Source organism: Oncorhynchus masou, unplaced genomic scaffold (genome assembly GCF_036934945.1).
Source record: "Oncorhynchus masou masou isolate Uvic2021 unplaced genomic scaffold, UVic_Omas_1.1 unplaced_scaffold_15___fragment_4___debris, whole genome shotgun sequence".
Classification (NCBI taxonomy): domain Eukaryota; kingdom Metazoa; phylum Chordata; class Actinopteri; order Salmoniformes; family Salmonidae; genus Oncorhynchus; species Oncorhynchus masou.
Window position 1 is genome coordinate 39,114 of NW_027016597.1, and position 23,387 is coordinate 62,500.

At 43.0% G+C, this 23,387-nt stretch overlaps 1 protein-coding gene across 2 annotated transcripts in view; it reads right to left on the reverse strand.

Moving 5' to 3' along the window:
• Window positions 1-23,387, reverse strand: part of LOC135538913 (interleukin-1 receptor accessory protein-like 1-B) — a 114,572-nt gene that overhangs the window by 39,097 nt on the left and 52,088 nt on the right. For both annotated transcript variants that reach the window (XM_064964789.1, XM_064964788.1), the window contains exon 2: window positions 3,453-3,585. In XM_064964789.1, coding sequence (XP_064820861.1) covers window positions 3,453-3,585 — 133 coding nt within the window. The remainder of the gene's footprint in view (window positions 1-3,452; window positions 3,586-23,387) is intronic.

Consider the following 23,387-nt stretch of genomic DNA (forward strand, 5'->3'; position numbering starts at 1 on the left):
GTAGGCTTTGTTACTTTGGTCCCAGCTCTCTGCAGGTCATTCACTAGGTCCCCCCGTGTGGTTCTGGGATTTTTGCTCACCGTTCTTGTGATCATTTTGACCCCACGGGGTGAGATCTTGCGTGGAGCCCCAGATCGAGGGAGATTATCAGTGGTCTTGTATGTCTTCCATTTCCTAATAATTGCTCGTACAGTTGATTTCTTCAAACCAAGCTGCTTACCTATTGCAGATTCAGTCTTCCCAGGCTTGCTGTCTCTGCCCCGCCGGTTCTCCTCTCTCCACTGGGATTCTCTGCCTCTAACTCTATTACAGAGGCTGAGTCACTGGCTTACTGGTGCTCTTCCATGCCGTACCTAGGAGGGGTGCGTCACTGAAGTGATCTTCCTGTCTAGGTTTGGCGCCCTCCTTGGGTTGTGGTGGAGATCTTTGTGGGCTATACTCGGCCTTGTCTCAGGATGGTAAGTTGGTAGTTGAAGATATCCCTCTAGTGGTGTGGGGATTGTGCTTTGGTAAAGTGAGTGGGGTTATACCCTGTCTGTTTGGCCCTGTCCGGGGGTATCGTCGGATGGGGCCACAGTGTGGGGCCCCCTTGTCTCAGGCTCCAGTATTTATGCTGCAGTAGTTTATGTGTTGGGGGGCTAGGGTCAGTCTGTTATATCTGGAGTATTTCTCTTGTCTTATTCAGTGACCTGTGTGAATTTAAGTATGCTCTCTCTAATTCTCTCTTTCTCTCTTGCTCTCCTTCTTTCTTTCTTTCTTTCTTTCTTTCTTTCTTTCTTTCTTTCTTTCTTTCTTTCTTTCTTTTGGAGGACCTGAGCACTAGGACCATACCTTGGGACTGCCTCGCCTGATGACTCCTTGCTGTCCTCAGTCCACCTGGTGCTGCTTCTCCAGTTTCAGCTGTTCTGCCTGCAGCTATGGAACCCTGACCTGTTCACAGGACATGCTACCTGTCCTAGACCTGCTGTTTTCAACTCTCTAGAGACAGCAGGAGCGGATGAGATCCTCTGAATGATCGGCTATGAAAAGCCAACTGACATTCACTCCTGAGGTGCTGACCTGTTGCACCCTCGACAACCACTGTGATTATTATTATTTGACCCTGCTGGTCATCTGTGAACATTTGAACATCTTGTCCATGTTCTGTTATAATCTCCACCTGGCACAGCTAGAAGAGGACTGGCCACCCATCATAGTTCCTCTCAAGGTTTCTTCCTAGGTTCTGGCCTTTCTAGGGAGCTTTTCTTAGCTACCGTGCTTCTACACCTGCATTGCTTGCTATTTAGGGTTTTAGGCTGGGTTTCTGTACAGCACTTTGAGATATCAGCTGATGTAAGAAGGGCTTTATAGATACATTTGATTTGATTTGATATGTACTATCAGCTCATTTTAGTATACTGTAAACCAACAGTATTCTTTCAGTTGAGCGTACTAGCGCTTCGCCTGTTGATGCTGTTGCTATGCAACTCTTGCTAGCTTGTTAGCATAACAAATGACTAGCTAGACATTTTACGATTTTGGGTGTGTTCGTAAATTAATTTCTGGAGTGCCAGAGTGCGCTCAGATTGTGTTTGTAAATCCAAAGCGTTGTCAGATTGTCCGTACATAAATTCAGATTGTTTCGCTCTTGGAGCACGTCACTGGACACTCTGGCCGGGGAGTAGGGTTGATTAAATCAAATCAAATTTTATTGGTCACATACACATGGCAGATGTTATTGCCAGTGTAGCGAAATGCTTGTGCTTCTAGATCCGACGGGGCAGCAGTATCTAACAGGTAATATCAAACAATTCCACAACAAAACCTATTACACACAATCTAGTATAGGAATGGGATGAGAATATATAAGTATAACATATCCGGATCAGCAGTGACAGAGCGGCTAAGATGCAATCGATAGTAAAGAATAGATAGTGAAGGATACAGTATACATTATATACATATGAGATGAGTAATGCAAGATATGTAAACATTCTTAAAGTGGCATTATTAAAGTGACTAGTGTTCCATTTATTAAAGTGGCCTATGTCTACTAGGCTACCTGGGGCGGCAGTAACCAAAAGGTTTCTGGATCTGAATCCCTGAGATGACAAGGTAAAAATCTGTTGTTCTGCCCCTGAACAAGGCTGTGATTGTAAATAAGAATTTGTTCTTAACTGACTTGCCTAGTTAAATAAAGGTTCAATTTAAAAAAAATACTGTATCCGAGTGTTCTGACCTCACAACAGCAGTCAAACACCCAGGCTAATGTTGGCTAGCTTGCGAGCTATTTCCAGACACATTTACATATACATGCCCTAGCAGAGCTGTTACTCCGAGCATTGGTGTGCTGCTGGCAACAAATAAATTACACTTTTTCTTTTATAAACTGCCTGGCAAGTTCGATGTATAAGTAGCCAACTAACGTTAGGTAACTAGCTAACATACCGCTTCATACTGCTGTAATGCTACGCAGTTCGTAAGGATAGCGTAGCTAACAAATTGTCAGCCAACATAATGTGTAATGTTACTTATTTGAAAAGTCATTACTTTTTTACATTGCTCAACATTTTCTTAACATTTGTCATAATTAGTTAAAGCAATATGAATTTGTATCTGTTCTTGTCTGACTTTGGCTGCATATTTTCCGTAATTTTCTTCAAATCTGAAAACAATGTGAAGTCACGCCCATTTTCTGAAGAATTGCCTTATGGGTCCTAATCGCACGGAAATAGTGTCCACTGTTTGTATACTTCGTATTTTGGCGAATTTAGTACGACATCAGGAAACTTTTGTCATATTAACTATAACCATACTATGACCAATAAGCATAGTACATACTCAATTTACATCACAAATAGTATGGTTAGTGCAGTTAGTATGAGTATTCAAACACAGCTATAGTGTTCAGTGGACTCAGTAGTGTTTGAGTGTGAAACAGAGAAGAGAGCATGAAGGAACAGATCCGTATGAACGGCTAGATTAGAGCAAACAGCCAGACAGGCGTACAGACATACAGACACTAGATATACTTGTCTTTGGTGTGCTAGAGATGCCTGATGATGAAAGAGCAGTGACAGTAGGAGCAACAGACTGGGTTTGTCTGCCTGTCTGTCTGCACTTACAAAGGGAATGGGTAATGTTTAGACATGACAGTTTAAATAATAGCTCATCAAAGGTTTTGGACTTAAAGTATTACATCATAGTTTGGTCTACTATAGTATCCAATGGTAAATGGTGTTTTGGGATGTTGCTGTGTGATGTATCTGTAAATATGTCCATATGAACAGTGTACTGTGTTTTTATTAGGCTACTGTAGTGATACATGGTTGATGTTACACACTGACCATATTTACAGTGATCCTAATCGTATCTGAGTGACTTACAACAACAGGATTACATATTAAGCCATATTATTAAGCCATAAGCTACTACATTAGAATTGCGGTGAGTAAAACAACCATGTGTCTTACTTGATTTCACTCTCTTCGATTCTCTCCTCATCCAGGTCCTCAATGAACTTCTCTCCCTTCATCCAATAGATTAGCGGACTGGCGTCCCCTGCGTAGCCGAAGAAAGCTCTGCACGTCAGGTTCAGGGCACTTCCTGTAGAGACAGGAAATGACACGCCGTTATGTTTCTCAGTCCTTCAACACATAAATTAGTACACTACTGTACGTAGAGAAATAGCAGATATGGAATAGTATTGCACACTGGTAAGCGGTAGAGAGACGGCTAACTAGGTCATTCTGTTGCTTTCGGGTCATGTATTGGGACTGGGATGACGACAATACATAGGTGTGCACACAAGCACACAACACACACACACACACACACACACACACACACACACACACACACACACACACACACACACACACACACACACACACACACACACACACACACACACACACACACACACACACACACACGTTTCCTCCAGGGGGAGAGTGTACGTCAGATGTGATGTCTTTACTAAAGGGTGTTCAGGTGGAAAGGTCTGATGCTTTCAGCCCCTTTCACAAACACTGTTACCAAACCCCTGAGGTGTGAAACACAGCTCAGACTAGATACCCAATACCTTATCTAGACATTTCACTATGTACAAATAGTACAAAATGCCCCCCCCCAACAAACACTCTCACTCAAGGTCATGCTGGTACAGTCCCCTTCACAGACATTCCACTCTTGGTGCTAACTTTTACATAGAAACCAACAAATGACATTCTGATGAAATCTTGGCCATGTTTTTCATCACATCTCTGTTTTGGAAATCTTAATAGGAGACACAGTGGTGGTCCAATAAATACCAGTCCCACACACCACAAGGGGGCACTGAAGAGCTACCAAACACTCAATCCCACCATCTGAGAGAGGAGAGGAAAAGTAGGTTTGGGGTTTGACAGTAACTGTTTTCTGTCAATGATACCTGAATTAGAAACACTCAAGTCAGTATTCTTCTCTTGTTGGTTCTATTTCAGGTCCTGTGAGTTCATATGTGAGCCCAAGAGTTCAGACACATCGTCATCCAATCAGCTCACTGGTCTAGACAACAAGGAGAAAGGAAACAAACCATCTACAAATGATGAAACATTAACACTTGTCTCTGATTCTGTAAAATGACTGTTTGTATACACAGAGAAATGACAAACAAACATCTGCATCTTAAATAATAGAAAACAGTAGGAGAAACTCCATGCTTATCCTGTGTAGACCACTGACTGCACACTGTACACGGCACAGTGCATACTGCAGGGCTTAGAGCTCAGAGCTTCTCCTTTAATTCAATGAAGCTCTCTCTCCTCCCTCTCTCCCCCCACTCTGCATTTCCATTCCATGTAGTGTGTTTCTCTGAGGGCTTACTGCAGTAGCAAGTGGTTAGGCAGACTGAGCCACCATGTCTCAATGTAAACAACACATGCACTGTATGTACAGTACCAGTCAAAAGTGTGGACACACCCACTCATTCCAGGGGTTTTCTTTATTTGTACTATTTTCTACATTGTAGATAATAAATGCTTCACAGTGTTCAAATAACAGACACATCGCAACATCAATTGTTCAGAGGAGACTGCGTGAATCGCTGCGAAGAACCCACTACTAAAGAACACCAATAAGAAGAGACTTGCTTGGGGCAAGAAACACAAGGAGTGGACATTAGACCGGTGGAAGTCTGTCCTTTGGTCTGATGAGTCCATATTTGAGATTTTTGGTTCCAACTGCAGTGTATTTGTGAGATGCAGAGTAGGTGAACAGATGATCTCCTCATGTGTGCTTCCCGCCGTGAAGCATGGAGGAGGAGGTGTGATGGTGCTTTGATGGTGACACTGTCTGTTATTTATTTAGAATTCAAACCACACTTAACCAGCATGCCTACCACAGAATTCTGCAGCGATACGCCATCCCATCTGGTTTGTGCTTAGTGGGACTATCATTTATTTTTCAACGGGACAATGACCAAACACACCTCCAGGCTGTGTAAGGGCTATGTGACCAAGAAGGAGAGTGTTTGAGTGCTGCATCAGATGACCTGGCCTCCACAATCACCTGACCTCAACCCAATTGAGATGGTCTGGGATGAGTTGGACGGCAGAGTGAAGGAAAAGCAGCATATGTGGGAACTCCTTCAAGACTGTTGGAAAATTATTCCTCATGAAGTTGTTTGAGTGAATGCCAAGAGTGTGCAAAGATGTCATCAAGGCAAAGGGTGGCTACTTTGAAGAATTTAAAATATAAAATATATAATTTGTTTAACACTTTTTTGGTTACTACATGATTCCATGTGTTATTTCATAGTTTTGATGTCTTCACTATTATTCTACAATGTAGAAAATAGTACAAATACAGAAAACCCTTTGAATGAATAGATGTGTCCAAAATTTTGATTGGTACTGTATGTTCGGGAGCAGCTCATCACATAGGGCCTCTCTGGAGAGACACTGTTGCGCCTGGCTCGGGGCAAACTGCTGTGTTTGGTGGGAAAGAGAGAGATGGCGATGTGGGATAGTGAGGGAAGGGTAAAGGGAGGGGTAGAGCGAGAGAGAGAAAGAAAGAAAAAGGTAGAGAGGGAGGGGAGAGTGGGAGACGAATGCAGCATTATAAAAAGGCTGTAGGCGTTACTGGGGAATAACAGTTAATCCTGCTTTTGTGTGGTGTCTTTTTTCCTCAACTTTGATGAGCCTTGTTGCTATGTACTCTGTGTCCTGTGCATTATGTTTCCTCCAGTATATTGTTCATAACACCCCGCTCATGCTAGCAGTACATTCACTCATTTGGGTCACGGCTAAAGAAAATGTCCTGCCTAGATACATCGGTTCTGTTCACTCAAAATCGTTCGATGGGTCAGAGTACAAAGAACGTTTGGGATCCAAAATCCCCAACAAAGCAACGCTAGCCCTTTCTGTGAGGAGCAGTGTCTGACATTTCCAAAGTTCAACAGCCACTAGGTGGATGGCATTTGTGCCGAGTATAGGACAATGCAGAGGGCACACAGCACACACTCTACCTATACAAGCACACAGCAGCATTTAGAACGTGGGCAGTCTGCTAGAATGTTACACCCATGGATATAGAACACCACTAAAAACTAATGCTGTTCTATAGTCTATGGATACACCAGCATGGCCATCCTACTGCATTACCTGATGGCAGTGGCAGTGGCCAGAGACAGACAAACACCAGAGAATACCAAACTTCATCACCTTCAAAACCCTACACATAGCTGGGCAAGGTCATCGGCGAAGTTGGGGAAATAATCAGTTGTGTGTGTTGTGTGTGGTGGGGTCGGGGGACTCTATGTTGGTGTTTTAAGCCAGAGATCAGTTTTAATCTGGTAATTTCATGCCTCTGTCCGTCCTGTGCTCCAGTAGGAAGTCTCCACTGAGCTCCGGGGGAATCGCAGGAAATTGTCGGCAGCATCCCGCTGGGTCCTCCCTAATCCAGCCGTCACACCCCCTTTTCCTTTCCCCAGGTTCCCATCCAGCCCCCCAGTCCTGCGTGTGTGTCTGTGTGTGTGTGTGTGTATGGTGGACACATAAAGAAGCAGCCTCATAAGGGTCCCCAGAGATAGTGTGCATCTCTCTCAGTTCTCTCGTTTTATTACTGCATCCTTGTATAACCCAAAAGAGGAAAACAGCAAACCAATGTTTTACTATGATACTTCTGCGATGACACTCTCCCCACACACACACAGCCACACACACACTGCCAGTGTGTCATCATGTATCTAATTGATCCAACACAACTATCACATGTACACAGCATACAGAGCCTATTTTGAGGGGGATTTGTCCTGCAGCTCCTCAGCTGGTTGCTGCTGCAGTAAAACATGTGCTTTTATAAACACATTCATTGCTCAACAATTTGAACAATTCACGTGTTAAAAATAGTTTTGGTGCGGGATTAAAGAGAGCTACTATTGTTATTTCTCAACTGGTAATTGAAGCGCGACTCCCATTCACCATTCAAGTGCAGGCAACAGGCTATCAGCGCATCACCCACCACTTTACAATGTTAGCTGGAGGCAGTATGCATTTTGAAAACATACTTCATTGTTTGAAACCTGAATGTTAATGTCCTATTATGAGGCATGTCTTACGTTGCTTCAAAGTAGCCTGTAGGCAAAATCCAAACATGGAAACGTGTAGGCAATTATTGTATAAAGACTTCATAGACAGTGCGTGACTTTCATGTTTGGGGAAGCTTTAAATTTATCCTACCATTTCTGCCATTTTACGTGCCAGTTATGATTTTCATATTTGTGTGTAACAGTTTAAATTCAATAATCACGTTTTCATTTCTCAAAATCCTTGTCACGTGTTTAATCATAAAAATATTAATTTAATTGATAAAAATCCCAAATTGAAATAGTCAACAAATGGGAGATCACCAGCCTCTGTCATATGAACATATTAATACACCGTGATCCATTAGTGACTAAAGAAATGAGCACATGGAACTCATAGCCTATAGGCCAATGCAGCAGTAGGCCTTTAAACTTCCATTGCTCTTTCACACGAGGATTGGTGATTATCGAGGCGGCAACTGTTGGAAAGATTTTTCAAAAAGTTTACTGTGAGGAACTATAGTTTCAATATATTATTATTTTTAATGGATGTTAAAAAAACACTTTCCTACATTTCCGCACAGCAGGCCAGGTACTTCTATGCCCACAGAAACCAGACACATGCTCATTGCTCACATGGAGTACTAAAAACAACAAGACAAAAAAAAATGTACAAATCTCGGAAATGACAGTTATGAAATAAACCAAAACTCGTTTCTCACAAGTGTAGCAGGTTGTGACATCTGCAAACAATGTTTCCACTCCGAGAATGAGAACGGTAAATTACTAATTAATAAATGCATTAACAGACATTAATGTAACCAAATTGAGGGAATTAACTGTACATTTACTGCTGGTGACATATGTAATGAGGAATTTATAAAATAATGTATCAAAGGGCAAACAACTCACACATGAAACAATGAATGCGCAATAATTGGCAGGAGACAGCAGAAGAATTCTGAAGAGAGACTTGCCTATATCTTCACCACACACCCCTCCCTTTCTTCTTGTCTCAACATTTTAAATTATACTCAAGACACATTATCATCACATTATCGTTATATTTTTAGATGCTTCTCACTGACAGCTGCAAGTTCATAATCAGCTAGGCATATTGCCACGCATTTTGGGGTAAATGTCCTTCCTATTGCACCCTTCCTCCTTATTGGACCCACCGCTATGCTATTTCTCTCATGTTCTATTTGGTTTTCATATCAACTTTCTTTCATTTTCCAGAAACCAAAGACATATCAGTAACCCATCAAAGTTGTTGCATCTTTAGATTCCCCCTCTTTCAAAATGTTAATCTCCGTCACATATGGGACCGCTTTCAGGTTCGCTGTTTAGAATGGTGTTTTATCAGGTTCGCTGTTTAGAATGATGTTTTATCAGGTTCGCTGTTTAGAATGGTGTTTTATCAGGTTCGCTGTTGAGAATGGTGTTTTATCAGGTTCGCTGTTTAGAATGATGTTTTATCAGGTTCGCTGTTTAGAATGGTGTTTTATCAGGTTCGCTGTTGAGAATGGTGTTTTATCAGGTTCGCTGTTGAGAATGGTGTTTTATCAGGTTCGCTGTTTAGAATGGTGTTTTATCAGGTTCGCTGTTGAGAATGGTGTTTTATCAGGTTCGCTGTTTAGAATGGTGTTTTATCAGGTTCGCTGTTTAGAATGGTGTTTTATCAGGTTCGCTGTTGAGAATGGTGTTTTATCAGGTTCGCTGTTTAGAATGGTGTTTTATCAGGTTCGCTGTTGAGAATGGTGTTTTATCAGGTTCGCTGTTTAGAATGGTGTTTTATCAGGTTCGCTGTTTAGAATGGTGTTTTATCAGGTTCGCTGTTGAGAATGTTGTTTTATCAGGTTCGCTGTTTAGAATGGTGTTTTATCAGGTTCGCTGTTTAGAATGGTGTTTTATCAGGTTCACTGTTTAGAATGGTGTTTTATCAGGTTCGCTGTTTAGAATGGTGTTTTATCAGGTTCGCTGTTGAGAATGGTGTTTTATCAGGTTCGCTGTTTAGAATGGTGTTTTATCAGGTTCGCTGTTTAGAATGGTGTTTTATCAGGTTCGCTGTTGAGAATGGTGTTTTATCAGGTTCGCTGTTTAGAATGGTGTTTTATCAGGTTCGCTGTTTAGAATGGTGTTTTATCAGGTTCACTGTTTAGAATGGTGTTTTATCAGGTTCGCTGTTTAGAATGGTGTTTTATCAGGTTCGCTGTTGAGAATGGTGTTTTATCAGGTTCACTGTTGAGAATGGTGTTTTATCAGGTTCGCTGTTTAGAATGGTGTTTTATCAGGTTCGCTGTTTAGAATGGTGTTTTATCAGGTTCGCTGTTGAGAATGGTGTTTTATCAGGTTCGCTGTTTTGAATGGTATTTTATCAGGTTCGCTGTTTATAATGGTGATTTCCTATGAATTGCATTTTGGCAAATGTTTGCAAATGTTTTATTGTCTGCTTCATTACATGAGTGTCATGTTCTGTAAAGAGGCATTACCATAATGTAAATGTGGTTTCGTCATTCTGAACACCGTTAGTGGATACTCTTATAGGTTACTTACCCAGTGCATATGGGTCTGGTACATTTCTCAAATGGACAGTAAATTAAAGTTTTCCCGGTCACTTTGTCTGGTGCCTCATTTTCCTAACGTAAACCCTGACACATAGTCACACACACATTGCCTCACTCAAACTCACAGCCAACCCCCTACCCACTTTATGTGTGTGTGTGGAGTTTAAGAACCCTGATAACCTTGTGCTTCTTAAGAGAAGAAATACGGAGCTGTCTTAAAGGCAGGACACTTTAAAGGCCTACCAGTCCATTTTATTAGACCAATACAATAAATTACAGACAGGACTATTAGGATGAGAGAGAGAGGCAACCAGAAACAAGTTAAATTATGACCTTGTGTTGAGGGGGAAGGCTTTTAAAAGAGCACACAACCTACATAAAAAAATACTACAGTTTAATATAGAATAATTCACTACTATAGAATTCTGTTGTAAACTGTAGTATACTGTAGAATACTATAGTAAATACTACAGTATATCCACACAAAAAAAACTCTGCAGTAAATACTAAAAAATGATAGCAAAAACACTATAGTCCGCAAAAACATTAGTCTGCAAAAACACTAATTTTTTTTACTATAGTTAATACCACAGTATTTAATTATCCCATTCTCCTCCACCATATCACAATATGTGAGAAACCTACATGCCAAGTATAGACCAAATCAAATCAAATCAAATCTAATCTAATTTTATTTGTCACATACACATGGTTAGCAGATGTTAATGTTAGTGTAGTGAAATGCTTGTGCTTCTAGTTCCGACAATGCAGCAATAACCAACAAGTAATCTAACTAACAATTCCAAAACGACTGTCTTATACACACAAGTGTAGGGGGATAAAGAACATGTACATAAAGATATATGAATGAGTGATGGTACAGAGCGGCATAGGCAAGTTATAGTAGATGGTATCGAGTACAGTATATACAGTGCCTTGCGAAAGTATTCGGCCCCCTTGAACTTTGCGACCTTTTGCCACATTTCAGGCTTCAAACATAAAGATATAAAACTGTATTTTTTTGTGAAGAATCAACAACAAGTAGGACACAATCATGAAGTGGAACGACATTTATTGGATATTTCAACAAATCAAAAACTGAAAAATTGGGCGTGCAAAATTATTCAGCCCCCTTAAGTTAATACTTTGTAGCGCCACCTTTTGCTGCGATTACAGCTGTAAGTCGCTTGGGGTATGTCTCTATCAGTTTTGCACATCGAGAGACTGACATTTTTTCCCATTCCTCCTTGCAAAACAGCTCGAGCTCAGTGAGGTTGGATGAAGAGCATTTGCGAACAGCAGTTTTCAGTTCTTTCCACAGATTCTCGATTGGATTCAGGTCTGGACTTTGACTTGGCCATTCTAACACCTGGATATGTTTATTTTTGAACCATTCCATTGTAGATTTTGCTTTATGTTTTGGATCATTGTCTTGTTGGAAGACAAATCTCCGTCCCAGTCTCAGGTCTTTTGCAGACTCCATCAGGTTTTCTTCCAGAATGGTCCTGTATTTGGCTCCATCCATCTTCCCATCAATTTTAACCATCTTCCCTGTCCCTGCTGAAGAAAAGCAGGCCAAAACCATGATCCTGCCACCACCATGTTTGACAGTGGGTATGGTGTTGTCAGGGTGATGAGCTGTGTTGCTTTTAGGCCAAACATAACGTTTTGCATTGTTGCTAAAAAGTTAAATTTTGGTTTCATCTGACCAGAGCACCTTCTTCCACATGTTTGATGTGTCTCCCAGGTGACTTGTGGCAAACTTTAAACAACACTTTTTATGGATATCTTTAAGAAATGGCTTTCTTCTTGCCACTCTTCCATAAAGGCCAGATTTGTGCAATATACGACTGATTGTTGTCCTATGGACAGAGTCTCCCACCTCAGCTGTAGATCTCTGCAGTTCATCCAGAGTGATCATGGGCCTCTTGGCTGCATCTCTGATCAGTCTTCTCCTTGTATGAGCTGAAAGTTTAGAGGGACGGCCAGGTCTTGGTAGATTTGCAGTGGTCTGATACTCCTTCCATTTCAATATTATCACTTGCACAGTGCTCCTTGGGATGTTTAAAGCTTGGGGAATCTTTTTGTATCCAAATCCGGCTTTACACTTCTTCACAACAGTATCTCGGACCTGCCTGGTGTGTTCCTTGTTCTTCATGATGCTCTCTGCGCTTTTAACGGACCTCTGAGTCTATCACAGTGCAGGTGCATTTATACGGAGACTTGATTACACACAGGTGGATTGTATTTATCATCATTAGTCATTTAGGTCAACATTGGATCATTCAGAGATCCTCACTGAACTTCTGGAGAGAGTTTGCTGCACTGAAAGTAAAGGGGCTGAATAATTTTGCACACCCAATTTTTCAGTTTTTGATTTGTTAAAAAAGTTTGAAATATCCAATAAATGTCTTTCCACTTCATGATTGTGTCCCACTTGTTGTTGATTCTTCACAAAAAAATACAGTTTTATATCTTTATGTTTGAAGCCTGAAATGTGGCAAAAGGTCGCAAAGTTCAAGGGGGCCGAATACTTTCGCAAGGCACTGTACATATGAGATGAGTATATAAACAAAGTGGCATAGTTAAAGTGGCTAGTGATACATGTATTACATAAAGATGCAGTAGATGATATAGACTACAGTATATACGTATACATATGAGATGAATAATGTAGGGTATGTAAACATTATATTAGGTAACATTGTTTAAAGTGGCTAGTGATATATTTTACTTAATTTCCCATCAATTCCCATTATTAAAGTGGCTGGAGTTGAGTCAGTGTGTTGGCAGCAGCCACTCAATGTTAGTGGTGGTTGTTTAACAGTCTGATGGCGTTGAGATAGAAGCTGTTTTTCAGTCTCTCGGTCCCAGCTTTGATGCACCTGTACTGACCTCGCCTTCTGGATGATAGCGGGGTGAACAGGCAGTGGCTCGGGTGGTTGTTGTCCTTGATGATCTTTATGGCCTTCCTGTAACATCGGGTGGTGTAGGTGTCCTGGAGGGCAGGTAGTTTGCCCCCGGTGATGCGTTGTGCAGACCTCACTACCCTCTGGAGAGCCTTACGGTTGTGGGCGGAGCAGTTGCCGTACCAGGCGGTGATACAGCCCGCCAGGATGCTCTCGATTGTGCATCTGTAGAAGTTTGTGAGTGCTTTTGGTGACAAGCCGAATTTCTTCAGCCTCCTGAGGTTGAAGAGGCGCTGCTGTGCCTTCTTCACGATGCTGTCTGTGTGGGTGGACCAATTCAGTTTGTCTGTGATGTGTATGCTGAGGAACTTAAAACTTACTACCCTCTCCACTACTGTTCCATCGATGTGGATAGGGGGGTGTTCCCTCTGCTGTTTCCTGAAGTCCACAATCATCTCCTTAGTTTTGTTGACGTTGAGTGTGAGGTTATTTTCCTGACACCACACTCTGAGGGCCCTCACCTCCTCCCTGTAGGCTGTCTCGTCGTTGTTGGTAATCAAGCCTACCACTGTTGTGTCAATCAGCAAACTTGATGATTGAGTTGGAGGCGTGCGTGGCCACGCAGTCGTGGGTGAACAGGGAGTACAGAAGAGGGCACAGAACGCACCCTTTTGGGGCCCCAGTGTTGAGGATCAGCGGGGTGGAGATGTTGTTGCCTACCCTCACCACCTGGGGGCGGCCCGTCAGGAAGTCAGTACCCAGTTGCACAGGGCGGGGTCGAGACACAGGGTCTCGAGCTTGATGACGAGCTTGGAGGGTACTATGGTGTTAAATGCCGAGCTATAGTCGATGAACAGCATTCTCACACATTCTCACATAGACCATATGTTCCCTACAGGTTATAGAAAAGAGCAGAATCTTCAGACCTCAGTCCTACCTACCTACAGGTTATAGAAAAGAGCAGAATCTTCAGACCCCAGTCCTACCTACCTACAGGTTATAGAAAAGAGCAGAATCTTCAGACCTCAGTCCTACCTACCTACAGGTTATAGAAAAGAGCAGAATCTTCAGACCCCAGTCCTACCTACCTACAGGTTATAGAAAAGAGAATCTTCAGACCCCAGTCTACTTACCTACAGGTTATAGAAAGAGCAGAATCTTCAGACCCCAGTCCTACCTACCTACAGGTTATAGAAAGAGCAGAATCTTCAGACCCCAGTCCTACCTACCTACAGAATCTTCAGACCTCAGTCCTACCTACCTACAGGTTATAGAAAAGAGCAGAATCTTCAGACCCCAGTCCTACCTACCTACAGGTTATAGAAAAGAGCAGAATCCCCAGACCCCAGTCCAGAGCAGAATCCCCAGACCCCAGGCTGGTAGCTGGTCATGTTATGTAGGAGAGATTTCAGATCCATCCCTTCTTTATTTTCATTTCTCTGAGTATCCCTCTATTTCCCACAGACTGCCAATGGAAGTCTTAGCAATTAAAAACACAACTACATGATCCTGATGAGTCCTTGGCATAGGAATGCAAGACAGACAAACAATTTAAGTGTGAGTGTGTTCAGCAGCTGAAGTTACGTGAGATAATGAGGCTCTCAAAGGTACCAGATAGATGGTACTCCACAACTCTGACAGAGAGGAGGGAATTCTCCCAATCACAGAGAAGAACAAGCAAGCCACGCACACGCATACACAGTGTGGATGGGAGAAAGGTGTAAAAAGCTGGGTGTGTCTGTGTGTGTAAGAAAAGGAAAACACTGAAAATAGCTCTGTTACATTTGCATTGTGTTTGCGTGTGGTTATGTGTGTACTCTAGTTTGTTTGAAAGTGCTAAACATGTAAGGGATAGTGTAAGAGGTGTGGAGTGATGTGTGAGAAGGTGTATTGCATGCATGGTGTGTATGTGTGTGTGTATAAGTGTGTGTATGTGTGTTTATAACAAGGTGTGAGAAGGTGTACTGTATGCGTGGGTGGGTGTGTGTGTGTGTGTGTGTGTGTGTGTATAACAAGGTGTGAGAAGGTGTACTGTATGCGTGGTGTGTATGTGTGTATAACAAGGTGTGAGAAGGTGTACTGTATGTGTGGTGTGTATGTGTGTATAACAAAGTGTGAGAAGGTGTACTGTATGTGTGGTGTGTGTGTGTGTGTATGACAAGGTGTGAGAAGGTGTACTGTATGCGTGGTGTGTATGTGTGTATAACAAGGTGTGAGAAGGTGTACTGTATGAGTGGTGTGTGTGTGTGTGTATGACAAGGTGTGAGAAGGTGTACTGTATGCGTGGTGTGTATGTGTGTATAACAAGGTGTGAGAAGGTGTACTGTATGCGTGGTGTGTATGTGTGTATGACGAGGGGTGAGAAGGTGTACTATATGAGTGGTGTGTATGTGTGTATAACAAGGTGTGAGAAGGTGTATTGTAGGTGGTGTGTATAACAAGGTGTGAGAAGGTGTACTGTGGTGGTGTGTATGTGTGTATAACAAGGTGTGAGAAGGTGTACTGTATGCGTGGTGTGTATGTGTGTATAACAAGGTGTGAGAAGGTGTACTGTATGCGTGGTGTGTATGTGTGTATGAGAAGGTGTACTGTATGAGTGGTGTGTATGTGTGTATAACAAGGTGTGAGAAGGTGTACTGTATGCGTGGTGTGTATGTGTGTATGACGAGGGGTGAGAAGGTGTACTATATGAGTGGTGTGTATGTGTGTATAACAAGGTGTGAGAAGGTGTATTGTATGCGTGGTGTGTATGTGTGTATAACAAGGTGTGAGAAGGTGTACTGTATGCGTGGTGTGTATGTGTGTATAACAAGGTGTGAGAAGGTGTATTGTATGCATGGTGTGTATGTGTGTTTGTAACAAGGTGTGAGAAGGTGTACTGAATGCGTGGTGTGTGTGTGTGTTTGTAACAAGGTGTGAGAAGGTGTACTGTATGTGTGTGTGTGTGTGTTTGTAACAAGGTGTGAGAAGGTGTACTGTATGTGTGTGTGTGTGTGTGTGTGTGTGTGTGTGTGTGTGTGTGTGTGTGTGTGTGTGTGTGTGTGTGTGTGTGTGTGTGTGTGTGTGTGTGTGTGTGTGTGTGTGTGTGTGTGTGTGTGTGTATGTGTTAGTAACAAGGTGTGAGAAGGTGTACTGTATGCATGGGTGTGTGTGTTTATAACAAGGTGTGAGAAGTTGTCCTATGGAGAGCACTGTAGGAGGTTTACATGGAAGACCTGTCAATCAACGGGCTTCTAAAGGGAGGTGTAAAACGATCAAATGTGCTGTAAATGTGCGTTTGTGTGTGAGTGTAAGATATAAAGGTGAAAGTTGGAACCAAATAAGGGTCTTGAGAGCGATGCCATAGGGAACCATTTTAGAGTCTCTGTAGAAACCACAAGGGATGGTTCTTTGAAGCACCATAGAAAAATCCAAAACCAGCAATGTTTCGCCCCCCAGGATTGGAATTAAATAGCACTGCTGTAGCGTTTCAAGCCTTATTTGCATATTTTCCGGTGAGTCTTTTGAGGTTATTTTCGAGTTGCCAGTACCACCCATGACTGTGCTTGCTAGTGACAGAGAAATGGTTGTTGCATTCATTCTTTTTCGGTCCAGTGGCCTTCACCAAGTGAGATGCTAAGTGACTATGTTGCATTAAATTGTAATTCTTCAAAGGGGCGGCAGGGTAGCCTAGTGGTTAGAGCGTTGGACTAGTAACTGAAAGGTTGCAAGTTCAAATCCCCAAGCTGACAAGGTACAAATCTGTCATTCTGCCCCTGAGCAGGCAGTTAACCCACTGTTCCTAGGCCATCATTGAAAAGAAGAATTTGTCCTTAACTGACTTGCCTAATAAAATAAATAGAAAAGACAACACATATTTCAGAAGGCCTTCCTTTGAGGGCCTAGTTTAACCCTAAAAACCCTGAAACTCATAGTTTATGGGCTACATCAGGCCTGCAAGTCACATTATGCTGGCTTGCAAAGTGATGTGTAATTCCTATTGGAAGCCAGAGTGGGGCTATCAAACATTTGGATTCACCCACAACCTGGGAAGACTTAAAACATGAGACTACCTAAACCATATAAACTGGAACAACTGTTTCAGTAACGGGTGCATTAAGCCCAAGTAAAAGATTACAATAGTTTAGAAAAATGTATGTTATTTATATTTGAGTAGCATAAGATGAATTAATAAATTAAGGTACTTGCAAAAACCTAGATATTGAAATAATTCTTAAAATCAACCTGCAATAGAGCATGTTGGGAAATATGATGCGTGTGGTTCAACTCTTTTTATTAAAACCAACACTGGAGTTATTTTACACCACTGAGTGTTAATTGAACTCTTTACAGTGTTAATTGAACTCTTTGTAGTGTTAATGTAACTCTTTACAGTGTTAATTTAACTCTTGAATCAACACTAGTAATGTTACACTGCGAAATCAACATTAGTTAACACTGATCAATGTTCTGTGTGCTATGACAGGGACACATCTGCAGGCTTCCATACATTTCAAGAATGTTTTTGAATTCTGAAGGACCGTAGATGACACGTCAAGAACCCCACACTTAAAGACATGCTCTGGAACTCTGGCAACTATTAGGTATTTTTGAAACCTCCTTTGGGCTGGATTTCATTCATGCATAATCTATGAGCACAATTACTGTCTTACCTTAATTAGCCATGAAATACTTAGTTTGAAAGCAACTGTTTTTCTGGAAACTGTATTGTGCCATTTTCCCTACACTTTCCCCCATGTGTGGCAGACCCCTGGCAATTTGAAATCTAGCCAATGAGCTTCAGCCCCTCGCTATTTGAGTGACAGCTAGCGAGATGCAGACTACAGAATATGAATGACGTGGTGCACATATCTGCACATATGTGACGCAGTACAGGGGGCTGAAGGTGTAGGTGAGAAACCTTACAAAGAGAGAGCCTGATAGACAGTGACAGGATGAAGGTGTGATATGTGCGTGAGAAAGAGAATGTTATTTTACATGCATGGTCTGTTTGCTCGGAGTGTGTGTGTGTGTGTGTGTGTGTGTGTGTGTGTGTGTGTGTGTGTGTGTGTGTGTATGTTTAGAAGGTAGCAGCAGGCTCATCCATCTGTGCACAGTTCAACATGGATGGGGAAATGTGTGAGAACTGCCATCGTTCCCAATGCATGTGTATGTATGTCTGTGTGAGTATTCACTCTGATGGTTTACATGCCATGATATACAGTCCGTGTGCTCACAATGTATCTGCTCTATATTTCACTTCACCCAGCTCTGTCCCCATTCCTATTCCCATTCCCAACTGACCCCCAAGCCCATTCCCTCTACCCGGCTCCTTTTCAAATATGCAAAATATATTCTGCCAGATTTTTTAAAAGAAGAAATAAGTACGAAGAGCTTTTTTTTCTCTGTAACAAGACAATGCCTTCATCATCTCAGCTTATTTCTGCCCAGGTCAGCACATAAACACTAGACCCCGTCAACCAATCACATCCCTTGGCCCCTCAGTGGGTTCCATGCCAAACCCTACCACGCCAGGTACAATACTATAGAGTCCACAACAGAAAACATAGCCAAGTACAGTATGCTCTGGGTGGGTGACAGGGCAAATCAAACACCTCTTCAGCTGGTTTGGTCCTATGGCTGCTCAGTGAAACTGATACCAGAAGCAGAGGGGAATCAATCAGGCCCCAATGCTAAGCTAATATTGACATGTTAGTCCTCGGAGACTCCCAACCCCAGAGACTTACTGTAAGTGCAATAAAGCAATGCATTAATTTAATCAGAAAGGGGCCTTGCTACTGCTGCAAACCTATTGTTAAGAGCCGAATGCTGAAAATGTACTGAACTGAGCTGAGGTGATTCTCACTCTGCATTGCGCAGAAGGGGGAGAAAGGGAGGAGAAATGGGAGGGGGAGATGGGAGGGAGAAGAGGTTGTATTAAGACTACAGTAATATTGGATTGAGGGATTTTGGTTGTGCAGAGGGTGGGTGAGACTAATTGGGGAATGGGGGTGTGAAGGTAGAACTGGGTAGGCCTCTCTCTCCCTCTGTCTCTCATTCTTTACCCACATCTTCCTCTCTCTCCCTCTGTCTCTCATTCTTTACCCACATCTTCCTCTCTCTCCCTCTGTCTCTCATTCTTTACCCACATCTTCCTCTCTCTCCATCTGTCTCTCATTCTTTACCCACACCTTCCTCTCTCTCCCTCTGTCTCTCATTCTTTACCCACATCTTCCTCTCTCTCCCTCTGTCTCTCATTCTTTACCCACATCTTCCTCTCTCTCCCTCTGTCTCTCATTCTTTACCCACATCTTCCTCTCTCTCCATCTGTCTCTCATTCTTTACCCACACCTTCCTCTCTCTCCCTCTGTCTCTCATTCTTAACCCACACCTTCCTCTCTGTCCCTCTCTCATTCTTTACCCACACCTTCCTCTCTCTCCCTCTCTCTCATTCTTTACCCACATCTTCCTCTCTCTCCTTCTGTCTCTCATTCTTTACCCACATCTTCCTCTCTCTCCCCCTGTCTCTCATTCTTTACCCACACCTTCCTCTCTCTCCCTCTCTCTCATTCTTTACCCACATCTTCCTCTCTCTCCCTCTGTCTCTCATTCTTTACCCACATCTTCCTCTCTCTCCCTCTGTCTCTCATTCTTTACCCACATCTTCCTCTCTCTCCCTCTGTCTCTCATTCTTTACCCACATCTTCCTCTCTCTCCCTCTGTCTCTCATTCTTTACCCACATCTTCCTCTCTCTCCCTCTGTCTCTCATTCTTTACCCACATCTTCCTCTCACTCCTTCTGTCTCTCATTGTTTACCCACACCTTCCTCTCTCTCCCTCTTGTCTCTCATTCTTTACTCACATCTTCCTCTCTCTCCCTCTGTCTCTCATTCTTTACCCACATCTTCCTCTCTCTCCCTCTGTCTCTCATTCTTTACACACATCTTCCTCTCTCTCCCTCTGTCTCTCATTCTTTACCCACATCTTCCTCTCTCTCCCTCTGTCTCTCATTCTTTACCCACATCTTCCTCTCTCTCCCTCTGTCTCTCATTCTTTACCCACATCTTCCTCTCTCTCCCTCTGTCTCTCATTCTTTACCCACACCTTCCTCTCTCTCCCTCTGTCTCTCATTCTTAACCCACACCTTCCTCTCTGTCCCTCTCTCATTCTTTACCCACACCTTCCTCTCTTTCCCTCTCTCTCATTCTTAACCCACATCTTCCTCTCTCTCCCTCTGTCTCTCATTCTTTACCCACATCTTCCTCTCTGTCCCTCTCTCATTCTTTACCCACACCTTCCTCTCTCTCCCTCTCTCTCATTCTTTACCCACATCTTCCTCTCTCTCCTTCTGTCTCTCATTCTTTACCCACATCTTCCTCTCTCTCCCTCTGTCTCTCATTCTTTACCCACACCTTCCTCTCTCTCCATCTGTCTCTCATTCTTTACCCACACCTTCCTCTCTCTCCCTCTGTCTCTCATTCTTAACCCACACCTTCCTCTCTGTCCCTCTCTCATTCTTTACCCACACCTTCCTCTCTCTCCCTCTCTCTCATTCTTTACCCACATCTTCCTCTCTCTCCTTCTGTCTCTCATTCTTTACCCACATCTTCCTCTCTCTCCATCTGTCTCTCATTCTTTACCCACACCTTCCTCTCTCTCCCTCTCTCTCATTCTTTACCCACATCTTCCTCTCTCTCCCTCTGTCTCTCATTCTTTACCCACATCTTCCTCTCTCTCCCTCTGTCTCTCATTCTTTACTCACATCTTCCTCTCTCTCCCTTGTCTCTCATTCTTTACCCGCAACTTCCTCTCTCTCCCTCTGTCTCTCATTCTTTACCCACATCTTCCTCTCTCTCCCTCTGTCTCTCATTCTTTACCCACATCTTCCTCTCTCTCCCTCTGTCTCTCATTCTTTACCCACATCTTCCTCTCTCTCCCTCTGTCTCTCATTCTTTACCCACACCTTCCTCTCTCTCCATCTGTCTCTCATTCTTTACCTACATCTTCCTCTCTCTCCCTCTGTCTCTCATTCTTTACCCACATCTTCCTCTCTCTCCCTCTGTCTCTCATTCTTTACCCACATCTTCCTCTCTCTCCCTCTCTCTCATTCTTTACCCACATCTTCCTCTCTCTCCCTCTGTCTCTCATTCTTTACCCACATCTTCCTCTCTCTCCCTCTGTCTCTCATTCTTTACCCACATCTTCCTCTCTCTCCATCTGTCTCTCATTCTTAACCCACACCTTCCTCTCTGTCCCTCTCTCATTCTTTACCCACACCTTCCTCTCTCTCCCTCTCTCTCATTCTTTACCCACATCTTCCTCTCTCTCATTCTTTACCCACATCTTCCTCTCTCTCCCTCGGTCTCTCATTCTTTACCCACACCTTCCTCTCTCTCCCTCTCTCTCATTCTTTACCCACATCTTCCTCTCTCTCCCTCTGTCTCTCATTCTTTACCCACATCTTCCTCTCTCTCCCTCTGTCTCTCATTCTTTACCCACACCTTCCTCTCTCTCCCTCTCTCATTCTTTACCCACATCTTCCTCTCTCTCATTCTTAACCCACATCTTCCTCTCTCTCCTTCTGTCTCTCATTCTTTACTCACATCTTCCTCTCTCTCCCTCTGTCTCTCATTCTTTACCCACACGTTCCTCTCTCTCCCTCTGTCTCTCATTCTTTACCAACATCTTCCTCTCTCTCCCTATGTCTAATATTCTTTTCTCACATCTTCCTCTCTCTCCCTCTGTCTCTCATTCTTTACCCACATCTTCCTCTCTCTCCCTATGTCTAATATTCTTTTCACATCTTCCTCTCTCTCCCTCTGTCTCTCATTCTTTACCCACATCTTCCTCTCTCTCCCTATGTCTAATATTCTTTTCTCACATCTTCCTCTCTCTCCCTCTGTCTCTCATTCTTTACCCACACGTTCCTCTCTCTCCCTCTGTCTCTCATTCTTTACCAACATCTTCCTCTCTCTCCCTATGTCTAATATTCTTTTCTCACATCTTCCTCTCTCTCCCTCTGTCTCCCATTCTTTACCCACATCTTCCTCTCTCTCCCTCTGTCTCTCATTCTTTACCCACATCTTCCTCTCTCTCCCTCTGTCTCTCATTCTTTACCCACATCTTCCTCTCTCTCCCTCTGTCTCTCATTCTTAACCCACACCTTCCTCTCTGTCCCTCTCTCATTCTTTACCCACACCTTCCTCTCTCTCCCTCTCTCTCATTCTTAACCCACATCTTCCTCTCTCTCCCTCTGTCTCTCATTCTTTACCCACACTTTCCTCTCTCTCCCTCTGTCTCTCATTCTTTACCAACATCTTCCTCTCTCTCCCTATGTCTAATATTCTTTTCTCACATCTTCCTCTCTCTCCCTCTGTCTCCCATTCTTTACCCACATCTTCCTCTCTCTCCCTCTGTCTCTCATTCTTTACCCACATCTTCCTCTCTCTCCCTCTGTCTCCCATTCTTTACCCACATCTTCCTCTCTCTCCCTCTGTCTCTCATTCTTTACCCACATCTTCCGCTCTCTCCCTCTCTCTCATTCTTTACCCACATCTTCCTCTCTCTCCCTCTGTCTCTCATTCTTAACCCACACCTTCCTCTCTCCCCCTCTCTCTCTGTACCCTCCCCCCTCTCTCTCACTGTCCCCCTGTTTCTCTCCCTCTCCCTGCCCCTCTCTCTCGCTCCCTCCATCTCACCCTGTACCCCCTCTCTCTCCCTCTCTCTCACCCTGTCCCCCTTCTCCCTGTCTCTCAATTAAATCAAATTCAATTCAAAGGGCTTTATTGTCATGGGAAACACATATTTACATTGCCAAAGCAAGTGAAATAGATAAGAAACAATACAAAATTAACAGAAAACATTACACTCACAAAAGTTCAAAAGGAATAATGACATTTCAAATTTCATATTATGTCTATATACAGTGTTGTAACAATGTGGAAATAGTTAAAGCACAAAAGTGAAAATAAATAAACATAAATATGGGTTGTATTTATAATGGTGTTTGTTCTTCACTGGTTGACCTTTTCTTGAGGCAACAGGTCACACATCTTGCTGCTGTGATGACACACTGTGGTATTTCACCCAGTAGATATGAGAGTTTATAAAAATTGGATTTGTTTTCAAATTCTTTGTGGGTCTGTGTAGTCTGAGGGAAATGCATCTCTAATATGGTCATACATTTGGCAGGAGGTTAGGAAGTGCAGCTCCTTTTCCACCTCATTTTTTGGGCAGAGTGCACATAGCCTGTCTTCTCTTGAGAGTCAGGTCTGCCTACGGTGGCCTTTCTCAAAAGCAAGGCTATGCTCACTGAGTCTGTACATAGTCAAAGATTTCCTTAATTTTGGGTCAGTCACAGAGGTCAGGAATTCTACCAAATAGCAG